The sequence below is a fragment of the Myodes glareolus genome, chromosome 17 (genome assembly GCF_982192425.1).
Source record: "Myodes glareolus chromosome 17, mMyoGla1.1, whole genome shotgun sequence".
Lineage (NCBI taxonomy): Eukaryota > Metazoa > Chordata > Mammalia > Rodentia > Cricetidae > Myodes > Myodes glareolus.
This window is the reverse complement of record NC_142042.1, coordinates 20,702,917-20,723,474: the sequence shown is the minus strand read 5'-3', so window position 1 is coordinate 20,723,474 and position 20,558 is coordinate 20,702,917. Positions and strand designations below refer to the sequence as shown.

Genomic DNA, 20,558 nt, shown 5'->3' with positions numbered 1-20,558 from the left:
TCTCCCTCGTTTCTCACTCTTCTCCCTTGACGTCGCCTGCTCTGAAAGAGCAATAGACCAGCTGCAGGCTCGTCCCTTTAGAGTGCAAGCCTTGACAAGATTTTTAAAATGTACTTTCTGGCAGAACAAATAAATATTCGCAGGGCAAAAAAAATATGTATCATTTATTAAAACAGTAAAAACACTGCTAACATAAAACACAGTCATGCGAGATCAAACCTTTATGTGTCTTTGTCCCAACCAGCACTGCTGTACCTCACAGCACAATCTGAGAGATGACTTGGAGGGTCACATGAAGTAGAACTACATCACTATAAGGAAACTTTAAGTCCTGTTCCCTGTGCCAGGGCAGTGCAAATGTCTAAGGGTAAATATGTGAGAAATCAGAACACCATGTGTAATTAATAACTGGTGTATTAGATCAAGATCATATGTTGAAAATAAAAAGAACTTAACTTGCTTCCCATCATCTGTAGGACATTTCTAAAAGTCATTATATTGGACTATCATGGAAAATACTTAAAGGTATCAGGTTCTCTGATTATAGCAATGCGTCAAAACTTGAAGTCTGGAAAGACGAATCAGTGAGTAAAAGTGCTTGTCATGCAAGCATGAGGACCTGAGTTCAAATCCCCAGAAACCACATGAGTAAATCAAGGCACATTAGTGTGAACACCTATGTGCCAGTGTCCATACTCGGAGATGTGAAATGGAAACAGAGTCCCCAGGAGCTTGCAGGGCAGCTAGTCTGGCACACAAAGGAGACAATTCACAGATACCCATCTCACAAAGGTAGAATAGGAGGACTATTAACCAAGGTCATCCTTTCCTTTCAACTACATGTGCAGAAGGTGCCTGTAGAATGTGCATACATGAGTGCATACACACATATGCTGTGTATACAAGTACATGCACATGTGTGTATGCACACATGTAAAGAGAACTTTTGAGATAAAAGCCTCACTACCAAAAAAAAAAAAAAAAAAGCTAAGCAATTGGAAAGAGGAAATCAGACCTGAAAGTAATCACTTTCCCCATGGAGCCATCTCCGCAGACCCCAGTGAGATGATCTGTGTTCGTCTGGAGAACAGGCCTAGTGTGATCTTTAAAAGAAGCAGGCCAAAAAGTGTCCGACTGATCCGTTATAAGAAGTGAACTACTTGTTTAACTATGGTTCTATTTCAAGATAGAGGAAAGCCGTGAATGAAGGGGTGTGGATCGCCTGTAGAAGACAGAAAGCCAGACTCTTCCTAGCGCCTCCCAAAGGAAAATTTCTTCATTTCCATAATAGCCCATTCCACATCTCTGCCTCCAGAATTATGGTAAAATAAAATCGTGTGGCATTGATCACAAAGTTTGTAAGGCTTTGTTACAGCAAGAATAGAAAATTTAGCACTTTCCTTTGGTCTAATTTTCTTCGGCCTGCTGGGTACAATTGGCAGTGATACCCTAGATGATTATTGAGCCACAAGGTGGAAGGATCCTGGGCCTCTCAATCAACAAGCAATGCAAAGGGATCCACTGTATATGAACATTAGCCCTGATCTCTTAAGTAAGAAACAAACCCTGTTATGGTTGAACCATAGCACGTTACAAACTTTTACTAATAGAATAATAGCTGTGGGCCCAAAATAGTTAATTTACAAAACACAAAAACCTATATTGATTATTACCATCCACCATTAACACTGAGTGGAAATAAACTTTCTGACTTATGAATTAAGGCTAATTTTTATACTTTTTTCTTTTCGGAGAGGAGATGAGAATTTTTCCATAACAATTTCCAAACATAGAAAAGTTATAAGTTGCCAAAACTGGCTCAAATGTTAAAATTCTTGAACAATTTCCCCCCACTCTGGATTGAGATTCAGCGCTCAATTCTGATTATGGATGGCTTTCTGGTATTGGCTCTATGCTTAGGTGCTACTATTAGTACAGGACAGGAAGTGGCATTTAAATAAGAATGTTTCTTTTATGTGTATTAAAAGTAAATACAAATAGAAATAATGTCTTCATTAATATTTATTTCTAGCATTATATACACATGTTTTTGAGACTTACATGTGCCATATGGAGGACCGTTTAGTTATTTTTAAAACTGTTTCAGATGTTTTGTCAGTGTGAAACTCATCATTGTGAAGGAACTGGCCAGTGCTCATCTACCTTTGGTGTGGTAAAGGGTAGATTGCTATTTGAGAGCTGTGTCCTCGCATACTTCTCGCTGACACTGGTTTTGCTAATCCACTGTCCTGAGTAGTGGGCCTGAGAGAAGACTTTGGGTTGCTGAAATACTCTGTAACAGGTAGTTTTGTCTTGTTTCTTCTTAGAAACAACTGGGTCTCAGCCCCTGAAATAGGAAAAAAAAATAAGACTGTAATTGAGAGACTGAATGTAGCTTCTACCTTGTTTTGTTAGTGAGTGGTGTGGAGTTAAAAATAGAAGGAACATGAAGGTTAGAGATTCAAAAACACTCAAGTCATAACAGAATCGATCATTTTTACCACATTCACCTTCAATGAGAGATTTGTGCTAACATACATGATCTGTTTTCTCTCTCTTAGAGGTTATGGTGAGTGTTGTAGACTTTAGTTAAAGGTGTGTTTATTTATGCTGGGGAACATTTGTTTAATGATACAAAGATGTGTTGTATTCTTTTATGTTGCATTTATTTAACTCTGTGAACTGTGTTACTTTGCCTGTCTAAAACATCTGATTCATCTAATAAAGAGCTGAACAGCCAAGAGCAAGGCAGGAGAAAGCAAAGGCAGGGCTGGCAAACAGAAATAATAAATAGGGGGAGATCTAGGAGTGGGAGAAAGGGAATGAGAGGTAGACTCCAGGGAGCAGTCACCTAGCTGAACAGCAAGTCACAGAGTAAGAAGTTAAAAAAGGTATACAGAAGTAGAAAAAGATAAAAGTCCAGAGGGAAAAGGTAGACAGAATAATCCGAGTTAAGGAAAGTTGGCTAGAAACAAGCCAAGCTAAAGTTGCGCATTCATAAGAAAGAATAAGACTGTGTGTGATTTATTTGGGAGCTGGATGGTAGGTCCTCAAGAGCCAAAGAGCAATGAGTAAAAACAATCAACTACATTTTGGCGTACCAATGTGAGGCTCATATTTCTTATAGGGCCTGAAAAGCTAGAAAATAAAAATAAAAAGATGATACGACTCCTTTAGGAGTTTCTGCCAGACAGTGAGCCCTTGAGCACATTAAGTAGGAACCAAAAAACTAAATAGAAACACCTGCCACAGTACAGGACAATAGCATTCTAGAGTTGGGAGGTCACATGCCTCCAGCCAGACCAGGAGCTTCAGACATGGCTCTCAGGAGCCTAGAAGTGAGCACAGCCAGCCAATAAGCTGTAGCTTAGCAGTTTAAAGTTTGGCAGTCAAAAAAGACTAGGGATACGCCGTAAAAGAGGCCCAGACGGAAAAGTCCTCTAAACTGGTTCCAGCGTGTTTTACAATGTGTCTAGGCTTAAGAGAGATAAAGGGTATGGAAAGTCATAAAAAGAAATGGATAGTTTAAACATAAGAAAGTAAAGTCTTTAAAGAGAGAGTAAAAAGTAATATAAGCAAAAACAAAAAGCCAAGTAAGATGGGAAATACACAGGGAGTCTAGATCCTGTATGTCGCTATATTGATTTTGAATTTTTTGACTGCTGATGGACAGAAGACAGTGCTGGGAGACATGAGGATTGTATACAGAACTGCAAAATTGAACCTAGATACTGTAGGGCTATCTTAACTTTAAAAAAGTAGTCAAAAATGTATTTGTCAAATGTAAATAAAAAATGCTCTGGGAAAGAGGTTTTGCTTTTGTTTCCACAAGAAACAAGAGGCTGTGGATTTGTTCCAGGTTAGTTTGGATCAGGTTTGATCAAGGGAGACCTTCTGAATCTTTTGTTTTGTTTTGTTTGAGAAAGAATTTCTCTGTGTAACAGTCCTAGCTGTCCTGGAACTAGCTCTTGTAGACCAAGCTATCTTTGAATTTACAGAAATCCACCTGCTTCTGCCTTCTGAGTGCTGGAATTAAAGGTATGTGCCACCACCATCTGGCTTAAGACCTCCTGAATATTTTTTGTTTGTTTGTTTGTTTTTTGTTTTATTTATTTATTTATTTTGCTTTTGTTTTTGTTTTTTGAGACTAGGTTTCTCTGTGTAGCTTTGGACTCTGTCCTAGCACTTGCTTTGTAGACCAGGCTGGCCTTGAACTCACAGAGATCCTCCTGCCTCTGCCTCCCAAATGCTGGGATTATAGGCATGTACTATCATAGCCCTGCTGACCTCCTGAATCTTGACAGATATCTATAAACAAAGGTTACTGCTGATCTTCACATGACTTGGCATTATCTCAAATTTTCTCAGGGACCCCTAAAGATGTCTTCACTCACAGACAACAGGAAGCAGTCTGAAGAACACAACACCCACATTCCCAAGAGATGGGATGGGTGGTCTTTGGTTATTTGGTGGGTTATGAATATTCATTATCATTTAGGGGAACACAGTATATTGATACAAGTTTAAAGTTATTTTTGTTACACTATATATATATTTCTTCTCTTGTTTAAGGTATTGTACCTTTGCAGTTCATTTAAAAATGTAAGGTAAAATTCTAGTTTTTGAAAGCTATTATTATAGACTATTTAGGATAATCAAGAAACATAGGTTAGTAGGTAGTCATCTGTAACAATCAAATTTGTAAATATGTTAGGTATGTTTTCATGATTAATATAGCCATATATTTTAGATATATGGTCTTCAAACACTGCAAAGACATATAGACTATGGCATTTAAAATGTTTTGTTAACTTAGGGCTTTTCATGACAGTGAGACTCATCTGCTCCTGGCAGTACCAGTTTACTTCAAATAAGGTTGATGGGCATTGAAGAAACTCCATATGGAATTTGCTTTCAATGTGGCAAGGCCAGCCATCTGGGCAAGAAACTGCTTTTGCCTTGACTACTTGACTGTATATTGTATTAACTGGACCTGCAGGACCCACAAAAAAGTGACTGCTGAACTTTGCCAAAACAAGGTAGGACAGTCAAGATCCCTGCTTCACAGAAGAGTCTGTCGCACATTCTGCAGGACACAGAAGAAAGCACCCGATGAAGTTTGCCAATACAAGGCAGGACAGTTCCTCAAATTTCCTACTTCTCTGAAAAGTCTGCCAGGTATTCTAGGCCTTTAGGTAGAAGATGGATGCTCCAACTTTGCATAGGAACTTTGGATGACTGTCTAGGCAGACAGATGTCTCTGTATCAGGTAATATTACCTCTGTATCAGGTAATCCTTCTGTGTGGGCTTTGATGAAGTTAAAGACAAAATAGAGATTTAGTTTTCCTTAGTTATTATAGAGTAAATTAGGCATGAAACTTTGGGATCATTAAGATAAGCTAGATAATGGAATTTTTTCTCTGAATTTGTTAAATACAGATGGACTTAATATTGTAAATGTAATTCTTACTTGCTAACTGTTTTACTGTATATATTTTTACATGTTAAAGTTACATTTTTATTTAGACAAAAGGAGGAAATATTGTAGTATATTATTTAAAGATGTGTTACATTTATTTATGCTGTGGAATGTTTGTTTAATGATGCAAAGATGTGTTGCATTCTTTTATGTTGCATTTGTTTATATGTGAAGCTGTGTTACGTTGCCTACCTAAAACACCCAATTGGTCTAATAAAGATCTGAACAGCCAATAGCAAGGCAGGAGAAAGAATAGGTGGTGGTGGCAGGCAGAGAGAATAAATAGGAGAAATCTGGGAAGAAGAGGATGGATTGAAGAGCAAGAGAAGGAGAGAGGACACTAGGAGCCAGCCACCCAGCTAAACAGCAAGCCACAGAGTAAGAAGTTAAAGGAAGGTATACAGAAATAGAAAAAGGTAACAGCCCAGAGATAAAAGGTAAACAGAATAATTTAAGTTAAGAAAAGCTGGCTGGAAATAAGCCAAACTAAGATCAGGCATTTATAAGAAAGAATAAGACTCTATGTGATTTATTTAGGAGTTGGGTAGCCACCTCTAAGAGCCAAAGAGCAAAGAGTAAAAACAATCAACTACTGGTGGGGATGGTTTGGAGTTGGTGATGTGTGAGGGTGTTGGGCCAAGGACTGGATCAGTAGGATAAGGGTCTACTATCCTGACAGGTAAAACAAGAGAACAGACAAGCATCTTAGACCTACAGATCTTTCCAAAGACTACATGGTCACCCCTAGCCAGGATCAGGTTTTGAGATGCTAAATGTCAGCTGTCAAGAGAAGCAGCGAGATCTGGAGCTTCCTGTTTAAAAGTCTATGCATCTAGGCAGGGTAAATCTATGTGAGGGCCATCAGTGAAACTCAAGGGTGAATCGAGCTATCATGTAATAACTGCCATTCTAGAGTGAGGAACCTGGTGGGAGAAGCCAGGTGGGAAGGGTCATCCTTGGAGCAGGAGGCAAGTCATGCCTTCCGATCTCAGCTATACTTACTACTTGTTAACAGACAGAGCCCCTTGGGGCTTGGTGAACTCCACGGGGAACATGACAAAGTCTAGAGGGACCCTGAGGAATTTTACTTGATGAATCTCTCACTTCTGCTTAAGGGGAACTTGGAGAAACAAGACAGATTTTGTATTTGAGATCTGTAGCTATACATGACAATTGCTCTGTAATCATTAGTGCAGTTCTTGTTCTAATGCTGGGAGCTACAAACCTCCAGGGAGGCCCCTGTTGGACTACTCAGGACCAACGTAGGCTTTCTATGATGACTGAGTCTCTCTGGTGTAAACTGCAGGCTGGTACTGAGCTTCTGATTGGGCCACACTGGTTGTCAGCTGCCTCACAGGATACCTGTTTGTGACTGCTGCAATCATATTTTTTTCTGATTGTCATTCTTTATGGTAAAATCATTTAGGTCCATGACAGTGAAGCTGAGCAGAGTAAACCAGGGGAGTTGCTGTCTCTGTGTGGGTCAGCGACCCTTTTCAGTGAATGGGTGTGACTACCTGCAGCCCCTATTGTCGAGCTGTGTTGCTTTTCAGTGCTTGGTCCCAAAGACAATGCTTTTTTTTTCTTTGTCAGATTTATCTTATGCAAAATCGAGCAGAAGGGCTTTAGAAGAGTGGGACTGAACACCCTCACAGCTTCCCTTGACTTGGCTCTAGGGGCACCTGATGCCCTCTTCTGGCCTAGCAGTTGCAAGAGAAAACAAGAAAGTGTGAAGTCTGGGACTGAAAGCCACTCCTAAGCCTCACGGATTGTCCTTTGAAAACCAAGCATTAACACCCGTGTCCCTAAGTAGTCAGTACTACTGATTTCCTTATACCGTCTGCAGTCACCGCATACTGTACTTACCTTGTGAGACTGCCCTATTGCCTTCGGATCCTTGACTTGACGTTCTAAATCAATTGGAGAAAGAAAAAGAATTTGAGAGATAGCAATAGACTCTAGTGTTAGCAAGCTATTGGTGTCTGTCTTAAACACACTGCTCCAACCTTGGTTTAAATTACATACCAATGACTACTTACTATGGACAAATAGCTAGCGGAACTATACAAAGCCTCTAACTGAAGAGGAAGTTGTCAGCTCTTACCAGGCCCTACTGTCTGACTTCAGGGAAACTTAACGGGGCAGACAGTTAAAATGTATACCTTTAAAAGTGACATTGTTTTTTTATTATATTATTTCTGTGACTTGACATTTAACCCAACCTTTTATTTTAAACCAACAGAATTTTCTCCCCCAGCCTAACACACATTCCTGCAACATGTTATACATAAATATACATGTGTTTCTTTTGTTTGTTTGTTTTGCTTTGGAGATAGGCTTTTGCTATCTTGTTCAGGCTAGCTTTATATTTTAACTTTTAAACTCTTGCTTTAGTCTCCTCGGCACTGAGAGTACAGATGTTTACCACCACACCCAGCTGTTTCTTCTTTTGTTCAAACTGCATGGTTTAAGAAATGCTGCTCCTAAAACAATTCCCAAATGGCTTAGTGATTATTTTCTCTCTGAAACTTTCCAGGAATATATCAGTGAAAATTAGTTGAAGTGATTTATTTTTATCTTCATTGCTGTGCATGTAAATCTATGTCTATATAATACTAGCATTTAACAAAATATACAAAATATGTGCAACACTAATAGTAGTTTCAGACTCTTTTATGGTTTGCATGCTTAAAGGTTTTTTTTCAAAGCCCTTGGAGCTAGAAAGATTGTTCAGTGGTTAAGAAAACTTACAGTTTTGTAGAGGACCCTAGTTTAGCTCTCAACACTGAGAGGCTCACAACTTCCTTTGACTTGGCTATAGGGGCATCTGATGCCTTTTCTGGCCTCTCTGGGTACTGCACTTGTACGCACACACACACACACGCACACGCACACACACACACACACACACAATTTTAAAATAACCTTTAATAATCCATTTAAATCTTTATACTTTTTTAGATCTCTAAATATACTTTACCATTAGTATGGTAAAGTAGAAAGGTTATTTATTGGCTATAGAACATACCCTCTGCCAAAACGGAACTGAGAACAACTTTGTTATTATGTATGAAAATGAAAGAAAACAATTACATATGTGTGGTCACTTAGTAGGTAGAGTTGAGACTTAAAACCTCAGCATGGTTAGCAGCTGAAAGAGAAAACAAGAAAGTACGATGTCTTTCCATACAGAGGCAGCCTGGGTGACCTCCACATTTAATCACCTGGATGGCTGGTGGCTGTCTCTAGGCCTGGTCAGCACCTTCAGTTTCGCAGGTGTATTTTGCGTCGATTTGGCTGTGGTGGGTGTTGCAGTTATGCCTTGCTTCCTGGGCTCTGCCGTTGGTTCTGCTGGGGTATTTCTTCTGTTCTGATTCAGCACGTTAATCTCAGATAGTTCAGAATGAACCAACGCTGATACCCACTCCTTTTCTGATGGGGGGGACAGAGGTTGGAGAGCGTGAGAGCTGCTACTGTTGTATTGACCAGAAGTGCAGGCTTGTCCCTTTTTAGGTTAGTAATGGTTCACTATCGCATTGTTGTACATTTCTGTCATTTCAATTCGTTCTTTTTCACTCCCCTTTCCCCTCCCATCTCTCCTGCCTACCTCTTGCTGGTTCACTGTGTACTATGCATGGATGCACTTGCTTCCACCCCCCCACCCCAACATAAATATACACACTTACCCAAGTATAACATCTTCTTTTGTAAATGTGTGTAATTTATTAAATGTCACATTCTTTTAAAAGCCCCCGCCATAGAAAATTGCCCCTAAGCACTTGATAATTAAAAAGTACTTTTGAACTCTATGACAAGGTGCTATTTTTCTAAAATGCTTCCCTTTCTCAGAGAGAGCTCCACACAACGACATCACCCATCAGCATCCCCTGGGAACATGTTACAAAAGCAGATTCTTGGGGCCTGTGAGGCGGTTTTCGCTCAGTCTGATGATCAGCTAGTTTGAGAAGAGCTGCTGTATGCTGTATGGATTGCCCTGCCATGGTATTGGTATTTTCATGACACATACCAAGGACAGCCCAAGAGATAACAGGTATTAGCTAAGATTAAATCACTATAGTTATTAGGAGTTTGAACCATGGAAGGCCATGCTGCCACCATTTTCACCAAAGGAAAGAAGCAAGTCTATGTTCAGATTTCACAATAGTCCAGAAGTGTTCATGGAGAGTCCTGGGGTATGAATCATGGAGGAGATGCAGAAACCAGCCTTAGCTGAGAACACATGTGCTGTGGGATAATGCTCTTGTTCACAGTAAAAATTTGTCACTCATATTGATTTAATAAAATGTTGATTGACCAGTAACCAGGCAGGAAGTGTAGGTGGGGCAACTGAACAAAGAATTCTGGGAAGAGGAAAGGCAGAGAGTCTGTCACCAGCCAGACACAGAGGAAGTAAGATAGGAATGACTTACTGAGAAAAGATACCAAGCCATGTGGTTAAACATAGACAAGAATTATGGGTTAATTTAGGATGTAAAAGATAGTTAAGAATAATCCTGAGCTAATAGGCCAAACAGTTTATAATTAATACAAGCCTCAGTGTGTTTCTTTGGGACTGAATGACGGTGGGACCAGTTAGGACAGAGTGCCATCAAAGCTGTGGACAGGAAGGCTGCTGGAGCTGGCAAGGTCACCAAGTCTGCCCAGAAAGCTCCGAAGGCTAAATGAATATTATCCCTAACACCTGCCACCCCAGGCTTAATCAGTGGTGGAAGAACGGTCTCAGAACTGTTTGTCTCAATTGGCCATTTAAGTTTAATAGTAAAAGACTGGTTAATGCTAACAATACATCGTAAAACCTTCAGAAGGAAAGGAGAATGTTTTGTGGACAATTTTCTTTGTGTGTGGCAGTTTTAAGTTATTAGTTTTCAAAATCAGTACTTTTTAATGGAAACAACTTGACCAAAAATCTGTCACAGAATTTTGAGACCCATTAAATTCAGAGAATCATTAGATCTTACTACGAAAGTTTATATGCCACAAAGTTGGAAAATGTAAAAGAAATGGACATTTTTTAAGATAAGTATCATATACCAAAGTTGAACCAAGAACAGGTGAACAATATAAATAGACCTGTTAGTCGCAAAGAATTAGAAGCTGTTATCAAGAATCTCCCTACCAAAAAAAGCCCATGACCAGATGATTTCAATGCAGAATTCTACCAGAACTTCCAGGAAGAGCTAATACCTATACTCCTTAATGTATTCCACAATATAGAAACAGAAGAGTCATTGCCAAACTCCTTTTATGAAGGTACAGTTACTCTGATACCAAAACCACACAAAGACACAACCAAGAAAGAGAATTACAGGCCAATCTCACTCATGAACATCAACGCGAAAATTCTCAATAAAATACTGGCAAACCGAATCCAAGAACACATTAGAAAAACTTCTACATTCATGTTTCCTACTTCTGTGATAAGTTTAGTTTGAGATACACGAATTGTTTGATTATCTGAATGACCAACATAAATGCAGGTAGGTATACAGGTTTACACGGACTCTGGGCAAATAATTTTGCCCTATTTACTTGCAAACCTCAGGTACGAATCTTCAGTTTGGCTCATTTTCACCTCACCTTTGGCACTTGCATGAAGCAACCACTGCAGAACTTCTGCCAGGGAATCAGTATGCAAAATGTCACAGAGCTTTGCCAGGATCTGCCAGGGAACACAAAGTGGGGAAATAAATGGCACCAGGCTCGTAAGGTTTCCTCCTCTTTATTTAGAATTTCATCTCCCCAAATGTCACTCTAGGTACATGATACTTGGGTCTGTTGGGCTCTAGTTTGAGAACTCCATTTCCAACGCACAAAGGGGTGTCTGTGAAAACATTACCGGTTCCAGTGATGTTTGCTGGTGGTCATGTCATGCCTGTTTCATTCTAACATCTGGTAGGAACAGCTCACTTCAGAAAATGGACCTCTTATGCAGGTTTTGGGGGCTCTACGAGGAATCTGCTAGTTACAGAAAGTCATCCATCTGGCTGCTTCTCTCCTTAGGCTGAGAAGAATGTCACTTGAGCTGAATGGTGACTCAATTCTTTGAAAACCATGTTGGGCCCCACTGAGACAGTGAGACAGGAACCTAAATCCCTTCAGTCAGTGAGACTTCATACTAAGAAGTCAGCAGTCCTCGTAGCAAGGTGTGTGCTGTGTCTTCTTTCTCTGGTCAGCTGGATCTTGATGCTTAGAAGCAATTTACACTGAGTTTAATCTTTCTCAGGTTTAAGTTTCTGTCAGCTTTAGGAGAACATTAGCTACAAACTCTCCCCATAATTTGTATGTTCTAATCTTTATGACTTCTGAGACCCCAGTTAACAAAAATTAGAACACTCAACATATTCTTATAGTACAATTGGCTTATTTATGTTTTTATATCTAGTTTAGATAGTTTTATTGCTGTGGATTTAAATTTGTTAATATTGATGTATGTGGTGTGTGGTGTGTGTGTGTGTGTGTGTGTGTATGCAAGCATGTGTGCACATATATGCTCCTGTTTATGGAAGCCAGAAGTTGAGATTGGGTATTTTCTTGAGTCACTCTCCCCAGCTGTAGGATTAAAATGACTCCATTCTTCAGGGGTGAAATGCCTAGGTCTCGGCTGAACTATTGGTGTATTAAGCAGCTCTCTGCAGTCTGAAATGTGTGAATGACAGCCAGCAGCTCCCAAGAGTTGTTCTTTTACTCTGTCTTTTCTCCAGAACCTCTTCAGTTAGCTTTGTGCATGCAAAGGTTAACACTGGACCAAAGACTCAGTGGGCCCTGTGCATATTTTCGAAGCTTGTTCTCGCCATAGATTTTTCTTCTTCAGTATCTTACTTTAGAGATCCCAGCCACCTCCGCATCCTCAAACTCTAACCATTTTCCCGGAGTGAAGCCCACTGCCCTGTGATGAGGAATGTGCCCTAGCAGAAGTCTGAATGTAGTAATCATCCAGTGTCATGGCCACGGAGCTGTACTGTCTGTAGCCAGTACCTAAAACCAGCTCGTTCACAAATTCTTCCTCTTTCTGGGACGGCTTCCGAGGGAGGCTAAGTCCTGAGTGAATCTACCATTTTTATCATCTGTTATCCATCAGCATCACATACTCGTGACATTGCTGCTCACTATCCTCCGTGTGTGTGTGTGTGTGTGTGTGTGTGTGTGTGTGTGTTTGCTGTTTCCAAGCTGTGGTTTTTTAACAAACCATTCTCTTACTTTTATCTCCTGGTCCAGATAGTTTGGTATGCACACAGTGTTTTTATTCCCATCCATCTTGGTGCTCATCACTGCTGAGGACGGTGAGCCAGCAGCAGAGTGCATCCGTGGAGCCAGTAGTGGCTTTTTGGCTTTTAATTCATCCTATATCAAAGAGACAGTATGATTGGCATGCATTTTTGCACTTGTAATTTCTATATAAATGAACGAGAAACACGTAACTTTGCTGACATTTTAAAATTACATTTATTTGGCTCTCTCTTTGTGAGTGTGTGTGTGTGTGTGTGTATGTGTGTGTGTGCAGAAAAGCAAAAATGATGTTAATAATTTTGAGTGTCCTTTAAACTCTACCAAACATTTGTGTCTAGATACAAAGCCTATAGTGACATATTATTGACTTTGGTTGAAATCATTAAAGTCCTTGATGAAACTCAAGATAATAATTTAAACAGTGAACATGAAACGTTTTTGCTTATGGTTGTTCCAGGCAGCAGTCAGCTCCGACCACGTGAAACTTGTACTGCACTGGGAAAAGTCATTTTAGCACCAGGAAGGCAGTGAGAAGATTCATGCTTTGTCTGTAAAGAGGCTTTATTACTATGAGCTGTACAATGTTCTTCTCTTAATTAGCTGAATAGGATATAAAAGGGTTTGTTGTGGCTGGAAACACAGTCTACAGTTTAAGCAATGGTAACCACCACAAGAAAAAAGTATGGGAACTTTGAGTCCAGAGTGCTACAAACAGCCTTGGGTCTCAGCGCTTGCTCCGGGAGAGGCTTTCTAACTGCCCTCAGCTGTGGCCAGCATTGACCAACACACCAAGCTAGTGAGGAAACGAGTCGGCTGAACTTGGCCAGAGCGACAGAAGAGCACTTAGCTGCTGGCAGTCGTGAAAGCAAGGCTGTGTCACGTTCAGACCCATTCTTTATGGAAACTTCTCATGTGCACACGACTGCTTCCCTCCAGTTCTCTCACCAAACATAACTGAACAATCTGGTGGGAATTTTAAAGAATGAAAGACTCAGAATGTATAGCACAGCAAGGAATTGACAGGTCAAAAGTAAACAGGAAGTAAGAAACATAAGCTCATTAAATGTAGTAGAGATTTTTGCCTTCAGATCATTGTATGATAATGAAAAATAAGAACTTTTCTTTTTGACTACCTGAAACTGTCTGAAAGACAGATCTCAAAGCTCAGAGCACAAGGGCAGCTGGCTAAGAACCATGTCGCCAAGATTAAGGTGACCTAGTCATGTAACAGTCCTTGAATAAGATCAATGAGATAGGAAAAAAAAACCAAAACACTGATGATAACTTATGAAGTTAAACATTTATTCTTGCGGAAGATAAACAGAACTTGTAAGTCATTGTGCGAGCTGGTTTTTGTCAACTTGACACAAGCTATGGTTATCCAAAGGGGGGATCTCAACTGAGCAAATGCCTCCATAATATCCAGCTATAAGACATTTTCTTAATAAGTGATACATGGGAGAGGGCTCAGCTCTCCCTAGGCGGGTAATTCTGAGTTCTATTAGAAAGCAGGCCGAGCAAGCCATGAGAGCAAGTTAGTAGGCAACACTCCTCCATGGCCTCGGCATCAGCTCCTGCCTCCAGGTTCCTGCCCTGTTTGAGTTCCTGCCCTCACTGCTTTTAATGATGAACTGTTCTATGTAGTTGGAGGTGAAATCAACCCTTTCCTCCCCAAGTTGCTTTGCTTTCGGTCATGGTGTGTCATTGCAATAATGATAACTCACTATGACACACAGCAAGAATGAAGGAGCATGGATTACCATTATTAGGGACCAGAAGGCAAACAATTATGCAGGTATTAAATAATGAAAAAATATTTTTTGAACAAATGTCAGTAACTCTTAAAAGTTAAATGAAATAGATCAATCTCTTGAAAAAAATACAAGCTGCCTGTGCCCACAAAAGAAGAAACAAACAACACATAAAGCAAACTTCCATCTATGAAAAAATAAATTGAATTCTTATTTTAAAATTTTTAACTGGAGGGAAACATCAAGTCTAGATGACTTAAAGATTCTAGTCATTAACTTTGTGTAAAATCCCTCAGAATATTAGAGTTCCCAACTTTTATATTGCTCACATTTTATATTATAGTGCTCACATTGTCCTGAAAGTAAATCAGAAAAAGATACTATAAGAAAATGTTTTATAATATAAATAATATATTTGAATATATTATATTTAATATTTAACATTGTAACAATAAATGTATTTATATCATTAATATAATGTGATGAGTATATTCATTTTATAACAAATATTTCTTATAAATTTTATACAAATAGTTGTTGTAAACAAACTTTACAGCAAATGTTTCTCTCAAACAAAAACATACAAATATTAAACAATATTTATAAAATGTAGTACTGAGAACAATAACACACCTTACTAAGTAGCATCTTGAACCAAGAATGCAAGGATGGTTTAATATCAGAAAATGAACCTATGTAATTCACTATGTTAACAACCTGAAAACATCTGTAAAAGACTTGTAGCAAAGGATCTACATAGACTGTAGGAAGCTTTCATATCACAATCACAAAGAGGTCAAGAACTCAACTTCAAAGACAGGCAAGAGATCTGAACATCCACACCCCATAAAAGGTTATCTAAATGACCGGGAAGAAGATGGAACTGGTCATCTTCATCAGTTATGAGAAAAAGTCAAAACTAAATCCATGCAAGGAAAACACTATTACACCCCGACCAACCTTGTGTGTCTGTGTTTGTTTGTTTTTCTTTTTTTTCCCCTAATTTTTAAATTGTTTATATGTGTGTGTGTTTGAAGGCAGCAGTCAGGATTCAGCCTCCTTCACACTAGCATGACAAAACACGAGTACACTTCACTTCTATTAGCTAAGAATGAAAACCAATCATTTGCTTTCCAGGAGGAAGTGGAGAATGGAAGCTCAGCCAGGTCCTAAGGAAATGAAAAGAAGAAAACAACTTGGCCATTCCTTTAAAATGTTGACACCAAACACTGTTAAGAGTCAGTTATTGTATTTGTAGGGACTGACCAGGAAGGATGCACAGAAGTACATGAAGACTTGTGTGTTCATCTTCGCTTTGTGAAAATGTGGACGTGGCCCAGATGCCCTCCAACATGAGCCTGGGTTCACGGCTGTGAGACGAGCAAGCCCTGAGTCACTTGGCATGAAGAAGAATCAGCATAGCAAAGAAGTGGATCTTAGGATAATCTTGCTGAATGAATCCAGAGTTTGAAAGAAACTTGCATGTGGTCTCATTTACATAAAAGTCAAAAGTCTGTGCCACATTAGTGACATGAAGCCCATCATCATTTGTCTTTGGTAGGGCGAGGCTCCCAAGGAAACTCATGGAGCTGATAGACGCATGCTTACACCTGACTTGGCTCTACTTTGCCAGTGGGTGTAGATGTCCTTGTCAAAAATCTATCTAGTTGTGCCTTTGGGATATAAACATTCTGTATCATAAAGCTATACTTTAATAAAGCTGTAGAAATATTGTGAAAGAGACTTCTCAGAAGGGTTGTAAAGCAGAGCAAACACTAGAAGTCAGTCAGCTAGCTGCAGACACCATTGATTAAAAGTCATTTAGTTAGCTGTTAGACACCACTGATAAAAGTCAATTAGTTAGCTGCAGACACCATTGATTAAAAGTCATTTAGTTAGCTGCAGACACCATTGATTAAAAGTCAGTTAGTTAGCTGCAGACACCATTGATAAAAGTCAGTTAGTTAGCTGAAGGCAGCGTTGATTAGAAGTCAGTCAGCTAGCTGCAGACACCGTTTGTTTACCTTCTTAATCACTAAGGGATTGTCGCTGGAGGTTTTGAAGCATTCATTGATAGTTTTACATGGCTCTGAAAGAAATTAGGGAAATATATTTAAATAGCAAAGGAATTTCAATACATGCTTTAAGTATTAGTTGCTGAAATAAACTAGTCTTTTCAAACCTAAATTAAGGTCATCTCCGATCTATGTGTATATAGGAGGACCCTTGTGATAGAAAACTGTACTATAATAACGTTATATAAGTGCATTTATGTTTTGAGAAAACTCTGGCTCTATTCCCAGTATGATAAGATGAAGACATATTGCAATCTAGCCTGCCTGCCTGCCTTCCTCCATTTCTTCCCCCTCTCCCGTCTCAGGCTCACACCACTACCCAGGCTGGCCTGTGATCCCCTTGACTCGGCTTCTCAAGTGAGTAAGACTGCGGGTCTCTTTCAGCAGCCTTGGCTAACCAGTTTAATTAATGCAATTAAACTGATTATAAAAGTAGACTCTTACGGTATGTTTCTTGTCCATGTGTCTGTCACTTCTGTCTAATAGACAGTTTGTGTGTTTTGTCTGCCCTAAACACAGAAGACATGCACTGGGTTGTAATTGTATTTTTTATTTTATTTGTTTCTCAGCCTTAAACCCCTCTTGGCTTGTTGTAGTGGCATTTCATTTGTGTTTTATTAAGTAAAGCTCGCTTGAATTTCAGAGAGTAAAACAGCCTCACTGGTCAGCTTTACAGACCAGGCAGTGGTAACACACACTTTTAATCCCAGTAGCTACACTTGTTGCCATAGAAACTGGGCTGTGCACACCTTTAATCCCAGTACTAGAGAGGATTATAAAACAGGAGGAGACAGCTCTCAGGCTCAGTCTCATTTTGAGATTCCTGGAGGCAGGATCACCATTGTCAGACTGAAGTCGAGGTAAGAAGAAGAGGTAAGGTTGGCTATTTGGCTTTTCTGGTCTTCAGGCTGAACCCCAGTATCTGTCTCTGAGTTTTTATTAATCCTGCTTCAGTTTGACACCAACCACAGCTTTGCTTGGCTTCCTCTCTGCTTAGTGTGTGTGTCCTTGTGAAGCCATGCTCCTTCACCAAAGCCTCAGCTGTGCATCACTTCTTCAGTACACAACCCCTGTAGTAGCTAAATCCATCAGTTCTGTCTGAAGGAAGATTGTTACCTTCTGATAATGAATACAGTGTTCTGGCTGGTGACCATGTTCAGGTAATGAACCCAGTATCATGACTGGGGACCACATTCGGTTAGTGCTCCCTAGATGGGAACAGAAACTAAGAAAAAAATGAGTGGTCTAGGGGACTGAGCAAGGGGAAACTGGGGTGTAAACATTAGTCTCAAGGTCTAGAAATCAGTGACAGCCTGACTCAACCTAGAGTCCCTCAGGAAGAGGCTCTTAATGAGGAATTGTCTGAATTAGGTTGACCTGTGGACGGGTCCATGAAGGAGACTAACTTCGTTGGTGTAGGAAGACCCAGCCTGGAAGTGGGAAGAACCCCTCCCTGGCTGGGTCACTGAACTCTCTTACAGTGAAAAAGGCAAGCTGAGTGCTGTACGTTCTGTTTGCTCTTGACTATGGATATCATGTGACCATGTCTCAAGCCCTTGCTGCCATGATTTCCCCGCAGTGATGGACTGCAACCAAGAATTGTGACCTAAAAAAACCCTTTCTTTCCTACGATGCTTTTTATCAGAGTATTTCATCATAGCAATAAAATGAAACTAGGACAGGAATTGGGACCAAAGGAGTGAGGTCATCACTTTCATAAAGCCCTGGGGTCTGGAGAGATGACAGCCAGGGTAAGAGACCTAGGTACCCCTACAGAGGACCTGGGCTCAGTTCCAGCAGGCACGTGGTGGTTTACAACCATCTGTAATTCCAGTTCCAGAGGATTCGATGTTCTCTTTTAACCCCTTGTGGCACCAGGCACACATATGGTACCCATGATGTGCATACAGGCCAAACATTCATACATAAAAAACAAATATGAGAACAAAAGCTTAAACAGAGTGTGCTGCTTTTATACTTTTGGACTATTTTGTTGGAAGAATGTGGAAGATTTTGATATATTGATCTAGAAAAGCCACTGTATGCTGGAAACAGTTTGATGGGCCAATCTAATGGAATCTTGGACGACAGTAAGTACCTATTTATTTAATCAACTACTAAAGACCAGACATTGCATGCGGTGTGGACGGGAGGGAAAAATAAGAGGGTCACGAGCACAGAAGCCAGTGCCATCAGGGCATGAACTTATGGAGATGACAGTCCTGTGGGAAAGGGGAACACACATTCCCATCCCCATTGTGCTTACTGGACCCCCCTTTTGTCTGTTTCCTGCCAGTGTTGGCTAGTCACTCACGGCTGATATCTCTTAGCAAGCTTGTTAGTAATTTTTCTCACCACAAATACCCGACAGAAGCGTATTAGAGGAGGACAGACTCATTCTGGCTCATGGTTTGAGGGTCTACGGTCCGTCTTTGTAGGGAAGGCTTGGCACTGGAGTGTGAGTTAGCTGGAAATCAGGAGGCAGAGAGGATGGCTGTCTGTGCTCAGCTGGCTTCTTTCTTCTTTTCCTCTTTTTGTTCAGTCTGGCACCTCTAGTAGGTGACGCGATGCCACCCACATTCCCTGCTCACCCACATTCTCCAGAAACAGCTTCCTCAACAGACCCCCAGGTGTCTCCATGTTGTTTTAAAGCCAGTCAGGAGTTGACATTTGAAATCAGTTATCACACATACCTTTCTAAGGATTGGACACTACACCAAATACATCAAATAATAATAGTATTTGCTAGCCGTGTCTTACTGAATTGGGGTTAAGGGAACATAAATTGTCCATAGTGAATAACCTATCTTATCAGTCACTGCAGCTATTTAAGCAATCGGAGTTTTTTTTTTTTTTCTCCAATTATTTGCAAGAGGCCAAAGAACATATTCCATTTCTTTATAGGGACTCACCAGACTGAGGTCTTGCAAGACCTTTGTTTCGGACTGGTAACAGTCCTTGGGCGGGACTCTCCAGGGCTGCGGTGTTGGGAGGATTACCGCATTTGACTAAAGGCATCTCGTTCCTCTCTAAGTGGCTAGCCTGGCCAGGGCTCCACAGCATTCTAAATGGGATCTCATCGTCATTCACAGTGCAGATTGGGATGTTGTTCAAACCTGGAGGAATAAGGATAACCATTTATTCATTTGCCGACAAGCCTGTCTGGACCACACCCCACCGCTCGCTCCTAAAGCCCTTACCACTAGTTTTACTAAATCTGTGTGCAGCTGCTTGGCGGAGCTGCACTAGAATGTGAGCCTCGTGGATGGGCGTCTTGCCCCTTTGTTTACTGCTTCTTGCTAGTACCTACTCCAGTGCCTGGCAGAAAGCTGGTGAGCTCTGATGGTTGAGTGAATGGTTGGCTAACACAACCAAACATAAGACTTTTATTTGGTTAAACCCTTCATACTTTTCTAACAGTAACTTCCCAGATTTAAATGAGAATTCTTTAAGACACTATCAGATGTCATCATTATATTTGAAACACTGGAATGGTGATTGGCTCAGGTACATAGTAAAGAATTACATAGCAAATTAAATATAGGCAACCTTTCACACAAATATGTGTATTGAAACTCTAATTTATCTTTTAATTAGGATTTTTTGAAAGAAAGTGCGGTATATGTATTGTGTATGTCAGAGGACTTCACAGGGGAACAGACGTCTCCTTTCTACCCTGTTTCCTTCTTATTGTTGCTTCACACTTTTCCATATTCACATACAAATGGGCACACCTGGTAATCTTGTACCAGATAGAAATAAAAGGGAAGAATTCAGATTCCATCCATCTGAGAGTTAGGTAAGAGTTAGCTAATAAGAAGCTAGAGCTAATGGGCCAGGCAGTGATTTAATTAATATAGTTTCTATGTGGTTATTTTGGGTCTGAGCTGCCGAGTGGCCGGAAGGACCAAGTGGACCACCTTACAACACACCTTAAGCTCCCTAAATGACTTCCCAGGTTCTAAGTACCCTCCTGGCCCAACACAAGCAATCTATGGGCTAAT

The 20,558-nt window shown here is 40.3% G+C and overlaps 1 protein-coding gene across 1 annotated transcript in view; it reads right to left on the bottom strand.

The window, feature by feature from the left end:
* Positions 1 to 2,004: 2,004 nt before the first annotated feature.
* Positions 2,005 to 20,558, bottom strand: part of C17H4orf17 (chromosome 17 C4orf17 homolog) — a 29,327-nt gene continuing 10,773 nt past the window's right edge. The window contains exons 3-9 of the mRNA XM_048456855.3: positions 19,467 to 19,670; positions 16,504 to 16,568; positions 12,699 to 12,842; positions 11,079 to 11,160; positions 8,705 to 8,912; positions 7,347 to 7,390; positions 2,005 to 2,347 (exon numbers count right to left, since the gene is read on the bottom strand). Coding sequence (XP_048312812.3) covers positions 2,160 to 2,347; positions 7,347 to 7,390; positions 8,705 to 8,912; positions 11,079 to 11,160; positions 12,699 to 12,842; positions 16,504 to 16,568; positions 19,467 to 19,670 — 935 coding nt within the window. The 3' untranslated portion in view covers positions 2,005 to 2,159. The remainder of the gene's footprint in view (positions 2,348 to 7,346; positions 7,391 to 8,704; positions 8,913 to 11,078; positions 11,161 to 12,698; positions 12,843 to 16,503; positions 16,569 to 19,466; positions 19,671 to 20,558) is intronic.